Raw genomic sequence first — 15,452 nt, forward strand, 5'->3', positions numbered from 1 at the left:
AAAATACAACGTGACCATGTTGTTCAATTTATTGAATACTGATGTTTCAAAATAGTACATCGAGGGGAGAATTGCATAACTTTGATCAAAACGCTGCAAATTATTCATGAAATCTCAGCAGTGATATTGATGTTAAAAACACTCAAGTGCAAAAGTTAAAGGATTAGTTCATTTCCAGAATAAAAATTTCATGATAATTTACTCACCCCCATGTCATCCAAGATGTTCATGTCTTTCTTTCTTCAGTCGAAAACAATTAAGGTTTTTGAGGAAAACATTCCAGGATTTTTCTCAATACAGTGGACTTTAATGGGAGCTAACGAGTTCAAATTGCAGCTTCATTACAGCTTCAAAGGACTCTACACAATCCCAGCCAAGTTGTGTCTTATCTAGTAAAATGATCAGTCATTTTCTAAAAAAATAAACTAACATTTATATACTTTTTAATCATAAATGCTAATCTTGCACTAGCTCGACCTTGCGCGTTACCTAATCACACACTCGTGACGTAGATGAAAGTACCGACTCGGTGTTTACAAAGCGAAGGTGCATCGAAAGTAAAACACCTTTTACAAAAAAAAAAAAAAAAAGGATGTCGGACGATTTTGAAGTTGGAGGAGAAAATAAGATGTTTTTTTTCGCCCTTTTTGAAAAATAGTACACAAAGGAAGAACTAACCACGTTTTTTTTTTTTTTTTTTTTTTTTTCCCCCAAAGTGATTACGTGATGAATAAAGACGTGGATGCAGAGCTAGTGCAAGATAAGCATTTGTGGTTTAAAAGTATATATGTGTTTATTTTTTTAAATGTTGATTGTTTTGTTAGATAAGACCCTTGAGGCCCGTTTACACCAAGAACTATAACTATAAAGATAACGTTCTAAAAATCGTTGCAAATTTAAGAGAATAGCAGAGATCACATCACGACTATAAAGGGTTTGCACCGATGTCACGTTTGGTCAGTTACCCAGATGCGCGGCCATTGCGGCGATACTCGTATGTAAACAGAAGCATTGATTGCATGGTTGGTGTACCACTGAAGATGTTGTTCTACTAATTTATGCTGTCTAAACCACGGAAAATGTGTGGAAGCTGCCAAATAGTATAGAGAAGGACTTAGTAAGCAGGAAAGGTTGTTTTTATTTTGACAAACTAAAGTTAATACAGGGCTCAACGATGAGTGGCGATAGGGATTTGTCCGTCTTCAGCTGTTAACGGTCTTTTACAAACTTAATGTAATAATAACGTAATTTTCCACATATGACATTTTGGAACACGAATGCAGTGCAGTGAATGTACGACTTGCACCGGCCACAGTGCAGTCCATATTGTCCAGCCCTGTAATAGGTGGTAAACATCCATACGACCTGACCTCGTTGTCATGGACTTATGATCCAATAGTTTTTCCTTCTATTTCTTATCCTGACATAATTAATTACTTTCGTTTTTTTCACCAAGCCTATACGCCGTTCGGTTCAATGGCATTGTTTACACTCAGTGCCGCCGCAATGGCCGACTTCCATATTGATGACGTAACGTCAAAACAATACAGGGAGACGATATTGTTGAGATCACTTTGAGAACAATTTTTTTTACAGATGATGAACGATAAAACACTGACCGCAAACTGACTTCATTCAAATTTAAAGGCTTTGCTTATTTGAAATAGCAGACGACCTTGTAGAGAACCAAACAGACGATGCGCAGCAAACGGAGAAACATAAAACAGGGTGAGTACATCATCAGGAAATTTTAATTCTGGAAGTGAACTAATCCTTTAAGGAAGCAAGTTAAAGAAACTGAAATGAAGTGAAAGCAAAAACAATTATTGCTCTTTTTTTTATGACTGTACATTATTCAGAGAAAATTTTAGCTAATGATTGTGAAAGAAAGTCACACTACTGCATTTATCAACAAAACTTTACTTTGCTCTGTTCGGGCAGTCCGAAATGGACTGAAATTTTAACAGTCAAAGGAGTGTCACTTGTACTTACATCTTTCTATCTTTAAGATGCTGATGTGTAATAGGAAAGGCCCTGTTTGTATAAAAATATAAAGTTCTGCACCCAAAAAACAAAACATGCCTGTAATGTTGAACATTACAGTACTGATTATGTTTGTATTCTAAATTCTGATTAATGTATTGATTATGTTTAGATAAACCAGTACATTTAATATTATAAAGTCACATTACAAGCATATTGAAATTTCACCACTGATATATAAAGTGCTATAGGAAATTATTGGTATTATTATAAACATGAACTTATTACCCTGTCTGAATTGGATCTTAAAAGGGGATGTCAATTTTCTAAAAAGAAAAACTGTAAAAATATGTATATACAACTGACTGTAAGTTCAATAATTGCACAAAATCATTGCTGATGTAACAGTACATTATCATCTGCTGCTGCTATAAAATAAGCTGACAGACTGTCTAGTTCAATTACTTTTGTCAAACAGCTTTTTAGTACCAAGAGAGATTACAGGAGCAGAGCCAAGATAATAAATAATTAGCATATAAAATTTTAATATCTCATCTCTGTGTATTGCATTGACGGGAAACCACAAATCAGCTCTGAAACGCTATTGTGATTTTTGTGCTTTTTGTTCTGCGTTTGCTCTTAAAATGTGCAAAATCAGCACAGATGAATTGTCAAAAGTTCTAAGTGGGCAAAATTGTCACAAAACGCCTTTATAAAAATGCTCATTCCAACCTATTTGATAACACTTCATCAAAACATCATTGCAACTACTAAAGTTCATGCATTTTAGAATCACTTTCAAAATGAAACGGGTCATTCACGAGGAAGGACAAGTAGATTAGATGTTCTGCAGATGCAGTCTGGAGCAATTTCCACCAAAACATCAACTTGCATCTAACGGTTTATTTGTCACAGCAGCCTCGACTCCGAGGGGAATTAAATGGGATCGTTGCCTTGCTTGAAATACACATGCTCCCAAACCACCGGTTCCCAAACGCAGAAGAAGCCCCAGAGATTGCGCAGGGTTCCTCTGTCAAAAGGGTTTTCGTCCGCACCACAGTGCTTGAGGTAAGAGATTCTGTGTCGAGACATGAACTCCCATGTGGTGGTATTTAGGGACACCAGGTATAGGTGAGAGCCCAGGAGGAGAAGCACGGTCAGGGACAGGACGGCCACCACCGCCGCTGCTCCCAGGAGCACACCGTTGGTCCTCAACCACAGCTGCCAGGTGGGAGCGTGACTGAAGCCGGACCTGTACGAGATTTTTGACAGTGAACTCTGAACTGAAAGATGTTCTCCAGTCCAGATTAAAGGGGATAGTTAATCCAAAAATAAAAATTCTGGCATTGATTACTCAGCCTCATGTTGTTCCGTTGTTAAAATAGTCCATGTGTCCTTGTTTCTGTGCCTTGACCATGGTAGGACCATTGATGTTTATGGAGGCTCAGAAATATGGAGGCTCTTGGATATCATCAAAAATATCTTAATTTGTCTTCCAAAGATGAACAAAGGTCTTACGGGTTTTGAACGACATGAGGGTGAGTAATTAATGACAGAATTTTCATTTTTGGGTGAACTATCCCTTTAAAGATGTTTGTTTCTGGGGGCTTTAATCTTGATGAAATGGTTTGAGAACACCTTTTCGAGTTGAAAAAGCATGGGAACTAATACATTTAGGACTATGATGTCCATCAGCACTGCTGGACATCCCAGGTTATGATATATAAGTTCTACTCACCACGCCATGTACAGCCCCCACAGTAAGACAACAAGCTGGACAGCCAGATAAAGCACAAACCAGCGGTGGTTTCTCTCCCCGACACAGTTCTCTATCCAGGGGCAGTGGTGATCGTAGCGTCGCACACAGTGCTGACACGTCTGGCAGTGTTTAGATCTCATGGGTTGCTGTGTGAAAGAGTGGATTCATTTATAGAAGGGATTCATTATTAGAAATGAACAAACTAAGCTGTCTTGCCTGTGCATGAATATATCAAGGTTACTGTAACTAAAATAAAAACAACAAAACCAAATGTTATTTAGCGTTTAAGCACTGTAACCCTATTGTAATTATTACAATTGTCAAGGATCAGCATTCTCCACCTAAAACTGATCATGCAGACCAAACCTTCTTAAGTCTTAGAGACTTGAAACTCACCCCAACTGGCCTGACGGTGGCGCTACAGCGATCAAAACTATGAAATCCCTTATAACTCCTAACCTGTTGTTTACAGACTCAAGTGTCTTATATCATTGGAATCCTTGGCTCACAAAGGACTCAATTGTCATGCTAGGTATTTTTTGTTTTTTGAAAATCCTACTTTTGCGAACTAGTAGTTGTTTAATGATAATTCATGGATCGATTTTGCGTTTTTCCAAATGCATCACAGCATTAAGCATCTTGTGTCATAAACATTATGACTTTTTAAGCACAAAAGCTTGTATAGCACAGGCTCTGGGATGCACATCCACAACACTACGTACTATTAAATCATGTCGAAAGGTCACGCTGAATGTAGGCGGAACTACAGACCCAGTGTTTACAAAGCGAACGCGCAAAGACTAAGGAAGTGCAGGTAAGTCAAACGCTGCTTACAGACAAAAAGGTACAATGATGTTGGACGATTCTGAAGTTGTAGGATAAAATGAAATGGAGTTTTTTCACAATACTCTACCTTTTTGAGCCAGAGTACACAGACAATGAACTTAGACGTGATTTGTAGTGTCATGGACAGGCATCCTAGAGCCTGTGCTATACAAGCAAACAATGACCGATTGTTTCGCTAGATAAGAACCTTCTTCCTCAGCTGGGATCATTTAGAGCCCTTTTGAAGCTGCATTTAAACTACATTTTGGAAGTTCAAAATCGGGGCACCAATGAAGTCCATTAAATGGAGAAAAGTGAGTGAGTGGGGTGAGTAAATTGTTTGTAAATTGTTTTCCTTTAAAAATCATCATACTTTTTTCAATGCTTTTTTAATCATTGCTTTAGGTGGTCACAGACTTGCTAAATAATCCACATTATTCTTCAACACAAAAGTAAGCGTATGGGCGAGCTATAGGGAAATAATGAGAAGAATAATAACGTGCAGTAAATGGTACAACTGTTTGCAATATAAACCAGTGTGTTCGCAATTAAGGTAATGCATTAAAACAATATGGCAAGACAGACCAATCTGTAATATCAAGCAGCAAAACGAGCTGTTTTGTACAGCTAAAAATAGCTGGACGTGGATAACTAGAAGCCAGACCCGTAAAATGTACTATATATATATATATATATATTTTTTTTTTTTTCTGCTCTTAAGGGAAAAATAAGGTGGATATGTAATGTCTTTATCGTATTTGTTTAAATGCCTTAAAGCGCTTGAACTCCGATAATCGCTACTTGCAGCTATAATTATTTATTTTTAACTGAAAAAAAAAAAAATATATATATATATATATATATTGAAATTAAATAAAAATTACTGTAAGTAATATTTGGATTTAGTTTTAGTTGCAGCATATCTTCAAACTTTTAAATTAATTTAAATGATTTAACCTCTATATCTATGTATATACTGCATCTTTAATATGTGACAGCGCACCTGTACCAGACAGTGTCCACAGCGCCGCAGCCGTATGGACTTGGTGGTCTGTGGAATCATATCCTGGGTTTCTTCTGCGATACCAAGCGTGAACTGAAAAATAGTCAGATGATGCTTGTTTGCTGTAAAGTCAGCCTCAAACATACAAACTGCATAAACATGCAAAAGCATATTTATTGACCTGCAAGTCACACTCATCAGACAGGACAAAACCAGGATCCATTAGCGAAACTGCAAAGTACAGCAACACGGACACCAGGACCAGGAGCACAAAGAGAATCGGCAGTGTGAGCTCCCCCGTCTCCTCCTGCTTGCGGAGGTCTGCGTGGAAGAAGAATAATGTAATGAGTGGAATACAGTGGCGCAGAAATTAGAGCACAACAGAGAAGAACAGAGCATAGCAGAACATAAAAGAATCATACAATATATTACAGTAAAAACACATAAAACATAGTGGAGTGTAATACTGCACAACTGTGGAAGCCCATATGACATACTAAAAGCTGGAATATGTTACATGACTTTTAAAATCTGGAAAGATTTTACATTAGGCATCATACACTTACCAAATAGGCAGAAAAAACAGGGTGAGGATCACACACTACCAGGCTTTCCAAAAACAAAATTGTGTTCTAAAATTGTGTGTATTCCAGAAAGTTTGATATCCTCAGAATTGAGAGAATCACTGACTGAAACCAAAAAATTTGAGTCTGTGCCCATCCATACACTATACGCAATTTTATATGAAATCTGTCAACTCAGACTTCCCAAAATCTGCAGACTGGCTTTGACAATTGGCAAATAGTGCAAACTTGTTCAGACTGAAATTCTAAGCAAAATCTAGAAATAAAAATCTCCAGATAAATTTTTTGTCATAATTCTGTGTTTATCTTATAATTACGGCTTAGTATGTCAATGTCAACTTAGTATGTCATTTTAATTTTGCCCAAATTATTTTTTGCCAGTTTTTTATCTCATAATTTTGAATTTTTGTCATTGTTTAATTCTTATTTCATAATCGACTTTAGCATCTCATAATTCTAATTTTATCCCAACTTATGTCATAATTTTGATTTTTAATTTTGTCATAACTTTGTATCTCATAAATGAACTTTTTGTCTTTATATCTCATTTTGTCTTTTAACTTTTATTTCATAATTTCAGCAGAACAGAAAGTGTCCAGTAGACTAGAATAGAACAGCAGAGAACAGAATGTAACAGAGTGTGCTAGAGTACAATAGTTACAGATCATCTAAACGTTGATTGGCAAAGGAAGTGGCAGAGAACTGGACCTCAAAGACAGTGATGCAGACACAGGTGTGAAGCAGCAGCAGCATTATGTACATCATATAGCTACTGTAGCCATAAAATAACACGTCTACAGATGAGGCAGATACACTCACAACAGAATCAGCATCTGTTAGGAGCGGAGCACTTACCGGTGTCGTGAAGGAAGAGAATCAACGTTATAACCCATGTCAAGATGACATGAGCGGTCCTCACCAGGAATCCTGATCCGAACACATTTTTGAACATCCTAGCATATGCATCTATGTACACCTAAGCATGCATCTGCTGTGTGCTCGTACTGAAATGCATCTTATTCTCAGACAGCAGCTAGCTGTGTTAGCCAGCTCATAAGAAACCCAGTTACATTCCAGCTGTCAAGTGAGCTCCTACGCGTCCTACGCTAAATTCCAGAACAAGAACCATTTTAACCACAATATTTCACCCGAGCATGCAACTTTTTATGCTGCACATCTAATGCAGCAGGCTATAGCATCATAACGCAACCGAAGCGCAGTACTTCATTTAGATACTGTGTTTCTCTCGCTCTAATAAGCTTGTTGATGCCGTTCCGCTGCTTAGACGCGAATCGGGTACATGTCACGTTTCCTATTGGTCAGCTGCTGTCACGTGACGTCTCGGCTTGAAACTGGGGATGCAAAGGCAGAGCCACAGGAAAAGAAAACACACTGGAAGTGGGTGTGTGATTTTATTGCTATTGTAAAGTTGTATAAAATATGTAATGCAATTCACAGCGATACAAACTAATAAAAAAGATCACATTGTATTTTGTAATCATACATCAGCCTTTTTTTTATATATATAAAGAATTAACCTTACTCTAATTATTATATATAATTATGTAATAATATTTGGGGTCAGTAAGATTTTTTTTTTTAACAAAATGAATAGTTTCATTCACCAAGGATCGACATTCACAATTATAAAATTCATTACAATAATATTTTTGCTATTTAAAATTTCTATACATCAATGACGGTTTAAAGACTTATAAGAAAAAATGTTTCTCGAGCGCGAATTTCTGAAGGATCATGTGACACTGAAGACTGGAGTGATGGCTGCTGAAAATTCAGCTTTCCCATTAGGGGAAAAATTACATTTTAAAATATATTAAAATAATAATATTTTAAAAAAAATGTGTTATTTTAAGTTGTCATGGTCATTTGTTCTGTATCTGTGATAAATGTAGCTTTGGTGAGTATTTTATCACCAAAAATCTTACCGACTCCAAACTTTTTTGATTGATTTATTTTTGATTTGTAAACATCCCTTTCATTTCCTTTAATATTTGCCTGGCCCTGAACATGATAGAATTCTCATTTGGAAGCACTATTTAGTTTGCACAAGATTCTTGGCTTCATTCTCATCAAGTAGAAAAGGAGACTTCAAGTTCTTCTGTTTCAGCAGCTTTTCCAGCCCCTGTAAAACACAGCAGTTAAAGTAAGACCATGTGTCATGGAGGGGAAAAAAAATGAAAAAAGGAGAAAAAGAGATGGAGTGTTACAGCTGTCTCTTAAACTCTCTCCTGAGAACAGAAAAACTACTCTGACATCATTCGCTCTGTTTCACATCATGCTCCATATGTTTACACTTGCTTGTTATTCTTTTTTACACTCTGGGCTGCTTGCCTCTTTCTATGAACTGTAACATTTTGAAATCAAACAACTATTTGCAAGACTCAAATATTTTGCTTTTGCGATAACATAAATTTCAGAATCTGGACTGTTTATCAGTGTTAGCAACTCCAGTTTTCAAGTAGTCACATTTTTACCTCGCCAAAGTATGATACAAGTGGAGAGATTTCGCAGATCGCTGGAGGGTCTTCATTCTGTGTCGTACTGCAAAAAAAAGAGTAGACCAAGTTATTATCAACCACACACTATCTTAGGAACTGCCTCAAAAGAGTTCATTTTCTGCATGAATGGGTAAATTCCTTTTAGCCATATTCTTTTCAGGTCAAGCCAGTTGAAAGGTATTGGATTCATAACAAGAATGAAAATTTCTAGATCATATCCTTCTCTACATCTGGTGTAGTATAACTACAATACTTAAGGAATCTTGCAATATAGCATTTACTGTACATTAAGTCATTCAGAAGACAAAACATCCAAACCAAAACAATCTCAGGTAAAACATTGTTATTCACTTGATATAACTTAAAAGGATTCCGTCATTAATTTACTTACCCTCTATGTACACTCAAAGTCAGTATTTTTGTTTTTTTATGCACACAAAAAGTATTCTTGTAGCTTCATAAAATTACTGTTGAATGGTCACATGGACTATTTTGTCAGTGGGCTTGGTACCTTTCTGGACCTTAAATGTGGAAGAACCCTTGCTGTCTATGGAGGGTCAGAAAGCTTTCATTTCATCAAAAGTATCTTAATTTGTGTTCCGAAGATGAACGAAGGTCTTACGGGTTGGGAATGGCATGAAGGTAAGTAATTAATGACAGAGTTGTCATTTTTGGGTGAACTATCCCTTTTAAGGGAATATGACATGTATGGCTTAATATAACATAAATAATGTATCTTACTGAAATATGTAGTAGAAAACCTATAAAAGATGTTATTTTAAAAAAAATCCACATTGTTTTATAAATATTTTGAATTATGAAGGAGGGCGCCATTATGACGTGAAATGGTTGCGCTCGTTGAGCTACTGGTGCAACCGGTTGCTGTTTTTACCGTCAAACACAATTCAGAATACACAACTCTGAAAATAAAATACTGATATGAAGACACACAGCTACTGAAAGAACTTGCAATAGGTTGCAATGGATGTAAGTGTAGGCTTAAACCAAATGTCGTACCATCGATTTTCCGCACAAGGAGTCTAAACGCCCTGGATATTGAGTGAAATCCACGCTGAGAAACTCCTTTAGTGGCTGCAGCGTCCTGACAAGCGTCTGCATGTTTACATCCTCCCAGGATGGCATCTAACGTTTCCTGTCTATGCCGTTTCTAAGCTCTTTCAGTAGCTGCGATCTACTAACAGCCTTAAGGGCATCGTGGCTAAAGTGGAGAGAACAAAGACGCGGGTCTTTAGGAAGTCTATTTATCCACAGGCATCTTCCCATTCTTTGCTCCTCTTCTTATCGCTAGGAAAAGCAGTGAAGACTTACATCAGTTCTTTTGTTGCCCTTTGACTGAAAATAACAGCCAAAAATGGCACAATGTGGCACTGTATCAGTATTTTCTGAAATAATCCAAAACTGTTTTTTTTAAATAACTTCTGTCTTTCATGGGTTTTCTGCTACATATTTCAGTAAGAGACATAATTTACCTTATATTAAGCCATACAAGTCTTAATACCCAAGGTTCCCTTTAATGACTTGATATTTTTCTGCTGATTTAATAAAGGGTATTTTGTGTTTCCACCTGTGTTTTGGGGGGATGGGTTTATCTTGCTCATCAAGGAAGTTTCCACCAGCTGCCAGAGCCCAGCGGTAATGTTGTGCTAACAAGGATCGGCGTGCTGTAGTTGGTGTGTCCAGAGGCGCCCCATCAGCATTTTTCAGGGGTGAGAATTCCTCCTCTCTCAGCACCTCAAAGGCGACAAATTTCCTGCAAAAAAAAAAACACACGATGGTGAGAAAGATAGAGATGCCCAAATTTGCCTAAATTAAAGGTAACTACAAAACATACTTTGAGAACTGAAAGACGTCAAAGACAAATTTCTCCATTTTAATGCCATTGGGCTTGGTTGGTTTCACCAGCTTCCCTTCTCCATCCACAAATGGCACTTTCTTGATTGCCACATGCTGCTTCAGCTGACTCTCAAACTTGCTGCAATTGAAATAGGAATTATTTAGTACAAAGGGCTTTGTTTAAGTCAGTCAATATGTTGCTAAATCTTTAAGGGAATTGTATGGCTTAATATAACATAAATTATGTCTCTTATTGAAATATGTAGCAGAAATCCCATGAAAGACTTATGTTATTTAAAACATCCACTTCCTTTTATACATATTTTGGACTATGGGGGGCACCATTATTTCAATGACTTAAAATGGCTACACTCAGTGAGCTGCTGGCACTACCTGTTGCTATTTTTACCGCAACACAACTCTGCAAATAAAATTTGATACGATGCCACATTGTGCGACTTTTTCAGTCCAGGGGCAACAAGTGAACTGATATGAGTCTTCACTGGTATTCCTAGTGATTAGAAGAGGAGCAAAGAACTTCCTGAAAAACTTCTGAAGACCTGCGTCTTTGTTCTCTCAACTTTAGCTCTGATGCCTTTGAGGCTTTTAGTAAACCACAGCTATTTAGAGCTTACAAACGGCAGAAACAAGAAACGCTAGATGCCATCCTGGCAGGATGTAAACATGCTTGTCAGGACGCTGCAGCCACTAAAGGAGTTTCTCAGCACAGATTTTACTTAATATCCAGGGCGTTTAGACTACTTGTGCGGAAAATCAATGGTACGACATTTGGTTTAAGCCTACACTCACATCCACTGCAACCTACAAGTTCTTTCAGTAGCTGTGTGTATTCGTATCAGTATTTTTATTTTATTTTTTTAAATCCACCTTTTTCCTAAACTACGAGGTCTCATCTGCCTCGTAATGGAAAGATGCTTTACGTTTCTGGTCTCTGGTGTTTCGAGTCAAATTAACACACAGCTTTACCCTGCGCACATTTTTATATTTAATTATATTTAATAAGTTTTAGCTTAATTAGTTCAGTCCATTTTTTTTTACCCCATTTTAACATGGATATCTATGGATACAGGAACACAAGAGCATCCAAATGGAAGTGCAAACAGCAGTGCTCATCGGTTACTCAGGAAAAAGGTGAATAATGTAGCATAAAATGTCCTTTATGGACAGTGAAAAGCTGACTTAAGAAACACTTAAGACAATGGTATTGTATATTAAAATTCTATGTCAACCACATACTCAGCCACGTCCTTTAAGAAGCCTCGGGTGAAGAAGTGGTTGCAGATGTTCCCAGCCCTGAACAGGAGCTCTCCTCCTGGGCCTTTCAGCTCTGCAGTCTCTGGTTGGATCTCACTGTACTCGATCACCTGATACAGGCCGTCTACACGACACACCACTCCAACAGGCTCTGCAGGATACGCCTTATCCACCACCTGACCAAAACAAAGGTAAACATAGCAAATAAGGAAATAAACAAAAACAATTATTAATAATAAATGAATAATGGTTGGGATTGAATTCGGTTCTACAGACGACATATTTTTACCTTGGCACCACAGTCTGCCCCTTTGCTTACACAAAAGCCAATAAAGACTGGGTCTGCCATTTTCACCAAGATGTTGTCCACACAGTACACGTGAAGATACTCCACACCTCTTCTCTCCATGTCCTCTAAAATCTTGTTGTCCACTAGAGCATGATAGAGGCCGCCATTTCCATCTGTAGTGAACAAAGACATTGGATGCAAACAGCATTTGAAGCAAAATAAGTTTTCCTTTTGAAGCCAACTAAATTCTCTCTGACCTGGAGCCATGGCTATTTTGTTCTTCTTCTCCAGGATGATCTTTCCATCAAAGCCAACGGCTGGTATCATTCTCTGCTCAAACATGACTACGTTGGATGGACAAAGGCCAAAATATTGATGGTCTTTGAAGAACTTCTCTGTGGGTTCCAAAGTGAACTCACTGGTCATTATGTACCTGTTCACATATCATCAAAAGATAATTCAATACATGTTCTTCTGTCATTTGGAGGTTGTTTATTAATAAATTCATGAGTGTTTCTTCAACTACAAACACTTTTAATGTCCCAGCGTTGTTTTATCCGTGTCCCAAACTGGATACAAATACGTAAATGATTCATAGAGACATTAATTTTTATTTAATTATATGATTTATTTAATTGTTTCAGAGGTCATTTCCAGCACAGAATGCTATGCAACATCTTTTGAAATGTGGGGAAAATGATATCTGCTTGTCTAGAAAAATGAGAGGGGGGAAAAACAGGACCAAAAGTGTTTCTAGTTAGCAGAAAGCTCAGAAAGACCCTTATTTGATTTGCTAATTAAAAGCCATACCATGGTACTGTGCATCTACAACCATGCTTCACATTGGCCAGCTCTTGCACCTTCTGGATACGCTCAGACTGGATTTGGTACAAGGTTTTCCCACTTGGAAGCCCAACATTGTACATGCCCTTGGGATATGGCACTCCAAGCCGAGTCCCCTGACCACCGGCTAACAGCAAAACAGCCACTTTGTCCTGTGAAATCTGCAATAACCCTGAAAACATAAGTCTTTTATGTAATCTTCAATATATGCAATATCACTTTTGCCCACATTGTAAAAATTAATACATATTTTGTTGTATATTCTTTTGAACATTGGAGCTGTACCTTCATCACCCCACATCTGAAGTGTTTCTTTGTCACTTTTACGCACACTTCCGATGAACTCTGGAGGAACGGGCTCCATCCGCGCGTCTAGCCGACCATCAGCACTCGAGTGGCGGCTTCCAGCCTCAGCAGCTGCTCGGCAGTGCTCGAGTAACTCTTCGGGCTTGAGCTGAGATATCTCCTCCAGAAGCGCGTTGCTTTCTTCCGCAGAAAGTTCAGCCCAAAATTGTAAAACATGGCTCTGTCCTGCAGTTTCTAACCTCGCTTTAGCTTCCTCGAATGACAGCATATTTCCCCGCTGGAGTATTAACACATTAATGATCCGACAACAAACCCTGAGTCGAGCAAGCACTCCGGATACTGTTTTCACAGCGTGCAACTCGTGATCAGTGTGTGGTTGGTACAATAAACATATCCCTGCAGTTAGATGTAGTTGGCGAAATAACAGAAAACCACTGTCAAGGCATATTTAGTTTACAGGAGTCATTTGGGAACTCCCCTTAGGCACATATGGCTGTATTTCAGCCTTAAGGAAATGGCTAACTAGACTGTATTTATGCTCCTCACTAACAACTCGGATATAGATTTAGATATAAAAGCCAGTCAGCAACGAGCTGATTCGGAACGTCCCAAAATGCTGTCTAGGTAGGCAGCTCAGTAGGTTTACAAACACAGCCAGTTTTTGCCCTAAGTCTGCGGATGAATGACTTCCTCAGAAAGCTAACCGCTATCATGTGATTAGTCTGCTGAGTTGCTCCTGCCCGCTTTACTGTGAGGAATCACTTGACATCAGGAATTAAATACAAAACTTTTCAAAGAATACTAACTTTGATCTACTTAATATTATCTATGGAAACCTGTTTCCGCTACTAAAAGAAAAAAATTTTTTTTTTTTTTTTTTTTTTATAAACTCGCAATTGCTAGTTATAAAGTCAGAATTGCTAGATATAAACTCGCAATTCTGACCTGTTTACTTAGAATTGCGTGATATAAACTCGCAATTGCGAGTTACAAAGTCAGAATTGCCTAATAAGAGTTTTCACTCCCACTCACAAAAATGTTCACGCCTACCGTTATTTTAGTCGGGGACAGGCCTACTTGGCATTTTTCGTTTTTAAAATAAAATGCTGTGACATATCGAAAAGTGCGCGTGCTAATCGCGTCAGGTTATATTACAATGCAGGAGTTACGCTTGCGTATGTCAAATGTTTTGTTTTTGATTTCTTGTACTGCTCACTGCAGAGCCGAATGTGCTCCACCTCTGTGTGAACTAATGGGGGAGTTAGATTTCTTAGGGTTAGGGTGTGGTTAGATCTCCACCCATTACCTCCAGCAGCTGGAGCTCCAGCTAATAGCACCCTCTCATTTCTTGGGCTGGGAGTCGATTCCAAAAAGAATCGATTCCTCGATTCCGAGGCGTTGGGAATCGAGAGTCGATTCCAAAGGTTGGAATCGATCCTATCAAGGAGAATCGACTCCCCATTCATAGCCGTTTTCAGTTCAACAAAGCTTATCTTAAGTCGCTGAACATCGATTCACAAAAATAAACTGAATTAAAAGAGTCGGCACTGAGCTCGTTTGAGTTTGAGGATGCAGCCTTGCTCGCTAATAGTGATTAGAAATCTGATTCGTTTCCACGAAAAGGTTCTTTCGGATAGATTGTTTTAATGAACCAGTTCAAAACGATTCAGAAGTTATTTTACGATGGAACGGCCTTATATTGTCCACAGTTTTGAGCGCTGCACGACAGAATAGAAAATGAGGGTCTTGATTCTATTTCCATCTTAAATAAAATAATATTTTTAACCTTTCTATCAGCCAATGCTAATTCTGAAAGAAAACACGGAGAGCACAAATCAGTGGCCGAGCTTGTTCTAGTTATTTTGTTTCAGTGTACAGCTGATTCATTTTGCGCAAAGCATGCCGCTGAAGTACACATCATTCAGCTGAACTGCGCTGTGGACTGACTAATTTCAAGTACAATGCAGACAAAATTACAATTTAAATACAGAAATATATCAGAATTTTTAAAAAAATAAAGCTTCATATTATGATAAGGCTACTTTCTAATACATTTATATCCTACAGGCATGGCGAAATTAGGTTCCTCCACAAAAAAACAAAACAAAAAAAGAATCGAAAACAACAGTGAGGAATCGATTCTAGAACCAGCATTCGGAATCGGACACGATTCCAAAATTTTTGGAATCGAACAGCCCTAGCTGCTAGCCCC

At 37.9% G+C, this 15,452-nt stretch overlaps 2 protein-coding genes across 2 annotated transcripts; both read right to left on the reverse strand.

Annotated features, from left to right (window-relative positions):
• Window positions 1-10: 10 nt before the first annotated feature.
• Window positions 11-7,461, reverse strand: zdhhc12b (zinc finger DHHC-type palmitoyltransferase 12b). The gene is made up of 5 exons (XM_051110409.1): window positions 7,010-7,461; window positions 5,752-5,891; window positions 5,571-5,663; window positions 3,722-3,888; window positions 11-3,235 (listed from the first exon to the last, which is right to left on the reverse strand). The coding sequence occupies exons 1-5, from the start codon at window positions 7,104-7,106 to the stop codon at window positions 2,920-2,922; spliced, it is 813 nt and encodes a 270-aa protein (XP_050966366.1). The 5' UTR covers window positions 7,107-7,461; the 3' UTR covers window positions 11-2,919.
• A 108-nt stretch (window positions 7,462-7,569) lies between these two features.
• On the reverse strand, window positions 7,570-13,978 carry uap1l1 (UDP-N-acetylglucosamine pyrophosphorylase 1, like 1). The gene is made up of 9 exons (XM_051110382.1): window positions 13,220-13,978; window positions 12,902-13,106; window positions 12,349-12,524; window positions 12,092-12,264; window positions 11,785-11,978; window positions 10,526-10,666; window positions 10,259-10,444; window positions 8,650-8,716; window positions 7,570-8,297 (listed from the first exon to the last, which is right to left on the reverse strand). The coding sequence occupies exons 1-9, from the start codon at window positions 13,506-13,508 to the stop codon at window positions 8,208-8,210; spliced, it is 1,521 nt and encodes a 506-aa protein (XP_050966339.1). The 5' UTR covers window positions 13,509-13,978; the 3' UTR covers window positions 7,570-8,207.
• Between the last annotated feature and the right edge of the window lie 1,474 nt (window positions 13,979-15,452).

This window comes from Labeo rohita, chromosome 5, assembly GCF_022985175.1.
Source record: "Labeo rohita strain BAU-BD-2019 chromosome 5, IGBB_LRoh.1.0, whole genome shotgun sequence".
NCBI lineage: Eukaryota > Metazoa > Chordata > Actinopteri > Cypriniformes > Cyprinidae > Labeo > Labeo rohita.

Bases quoted from the DNA above. Each gene is read 5' to 3' on its own strand.
- zdhhc12b (XM_051110409.1), bottom strand. From the start codon at position 7,106: ATGTTCAAAAATGTGTTCGGATCAGGATTCCTGGTGAGGACCGCTCAT. The intron at 5,664-5,751 runs GTCAATAAATAT...ACTATTTTTCAG, and splicing joins CTGATGAGTGTGACTTGCAG to TTCACGCTTGGTATCGCAGA. The intron at 3,889-5,570 runs GTGCGCTGTCAC...TCTTTCACACAG, and splicing joins GTGGACACTGTCTGGTACAG to CAACCCATGAGATCTAAACA.
- uap1l1 (XM_051110382.1), bottom strand. From the start codon at position 13,508: ATGCTGTCATTCGAGGAAGCTAAAGCGAGGTTAGAAACTGCAGGACAG. The intron at 13,107-13,219 runs GTACAGCTCCAA...TTATGTTTTCAG, and splicing joins TCAGATGTGGGGTGATGAAG to GGTTATTGCAGATTTCACAG. The intron at 8,298-8,649 runs GTAAAAATGTGA...TGTGTTTTACAG, and splicing joins TTGTATCATACTTTGGCGAG to GGGCTGGAAAAGCTGCTGAA.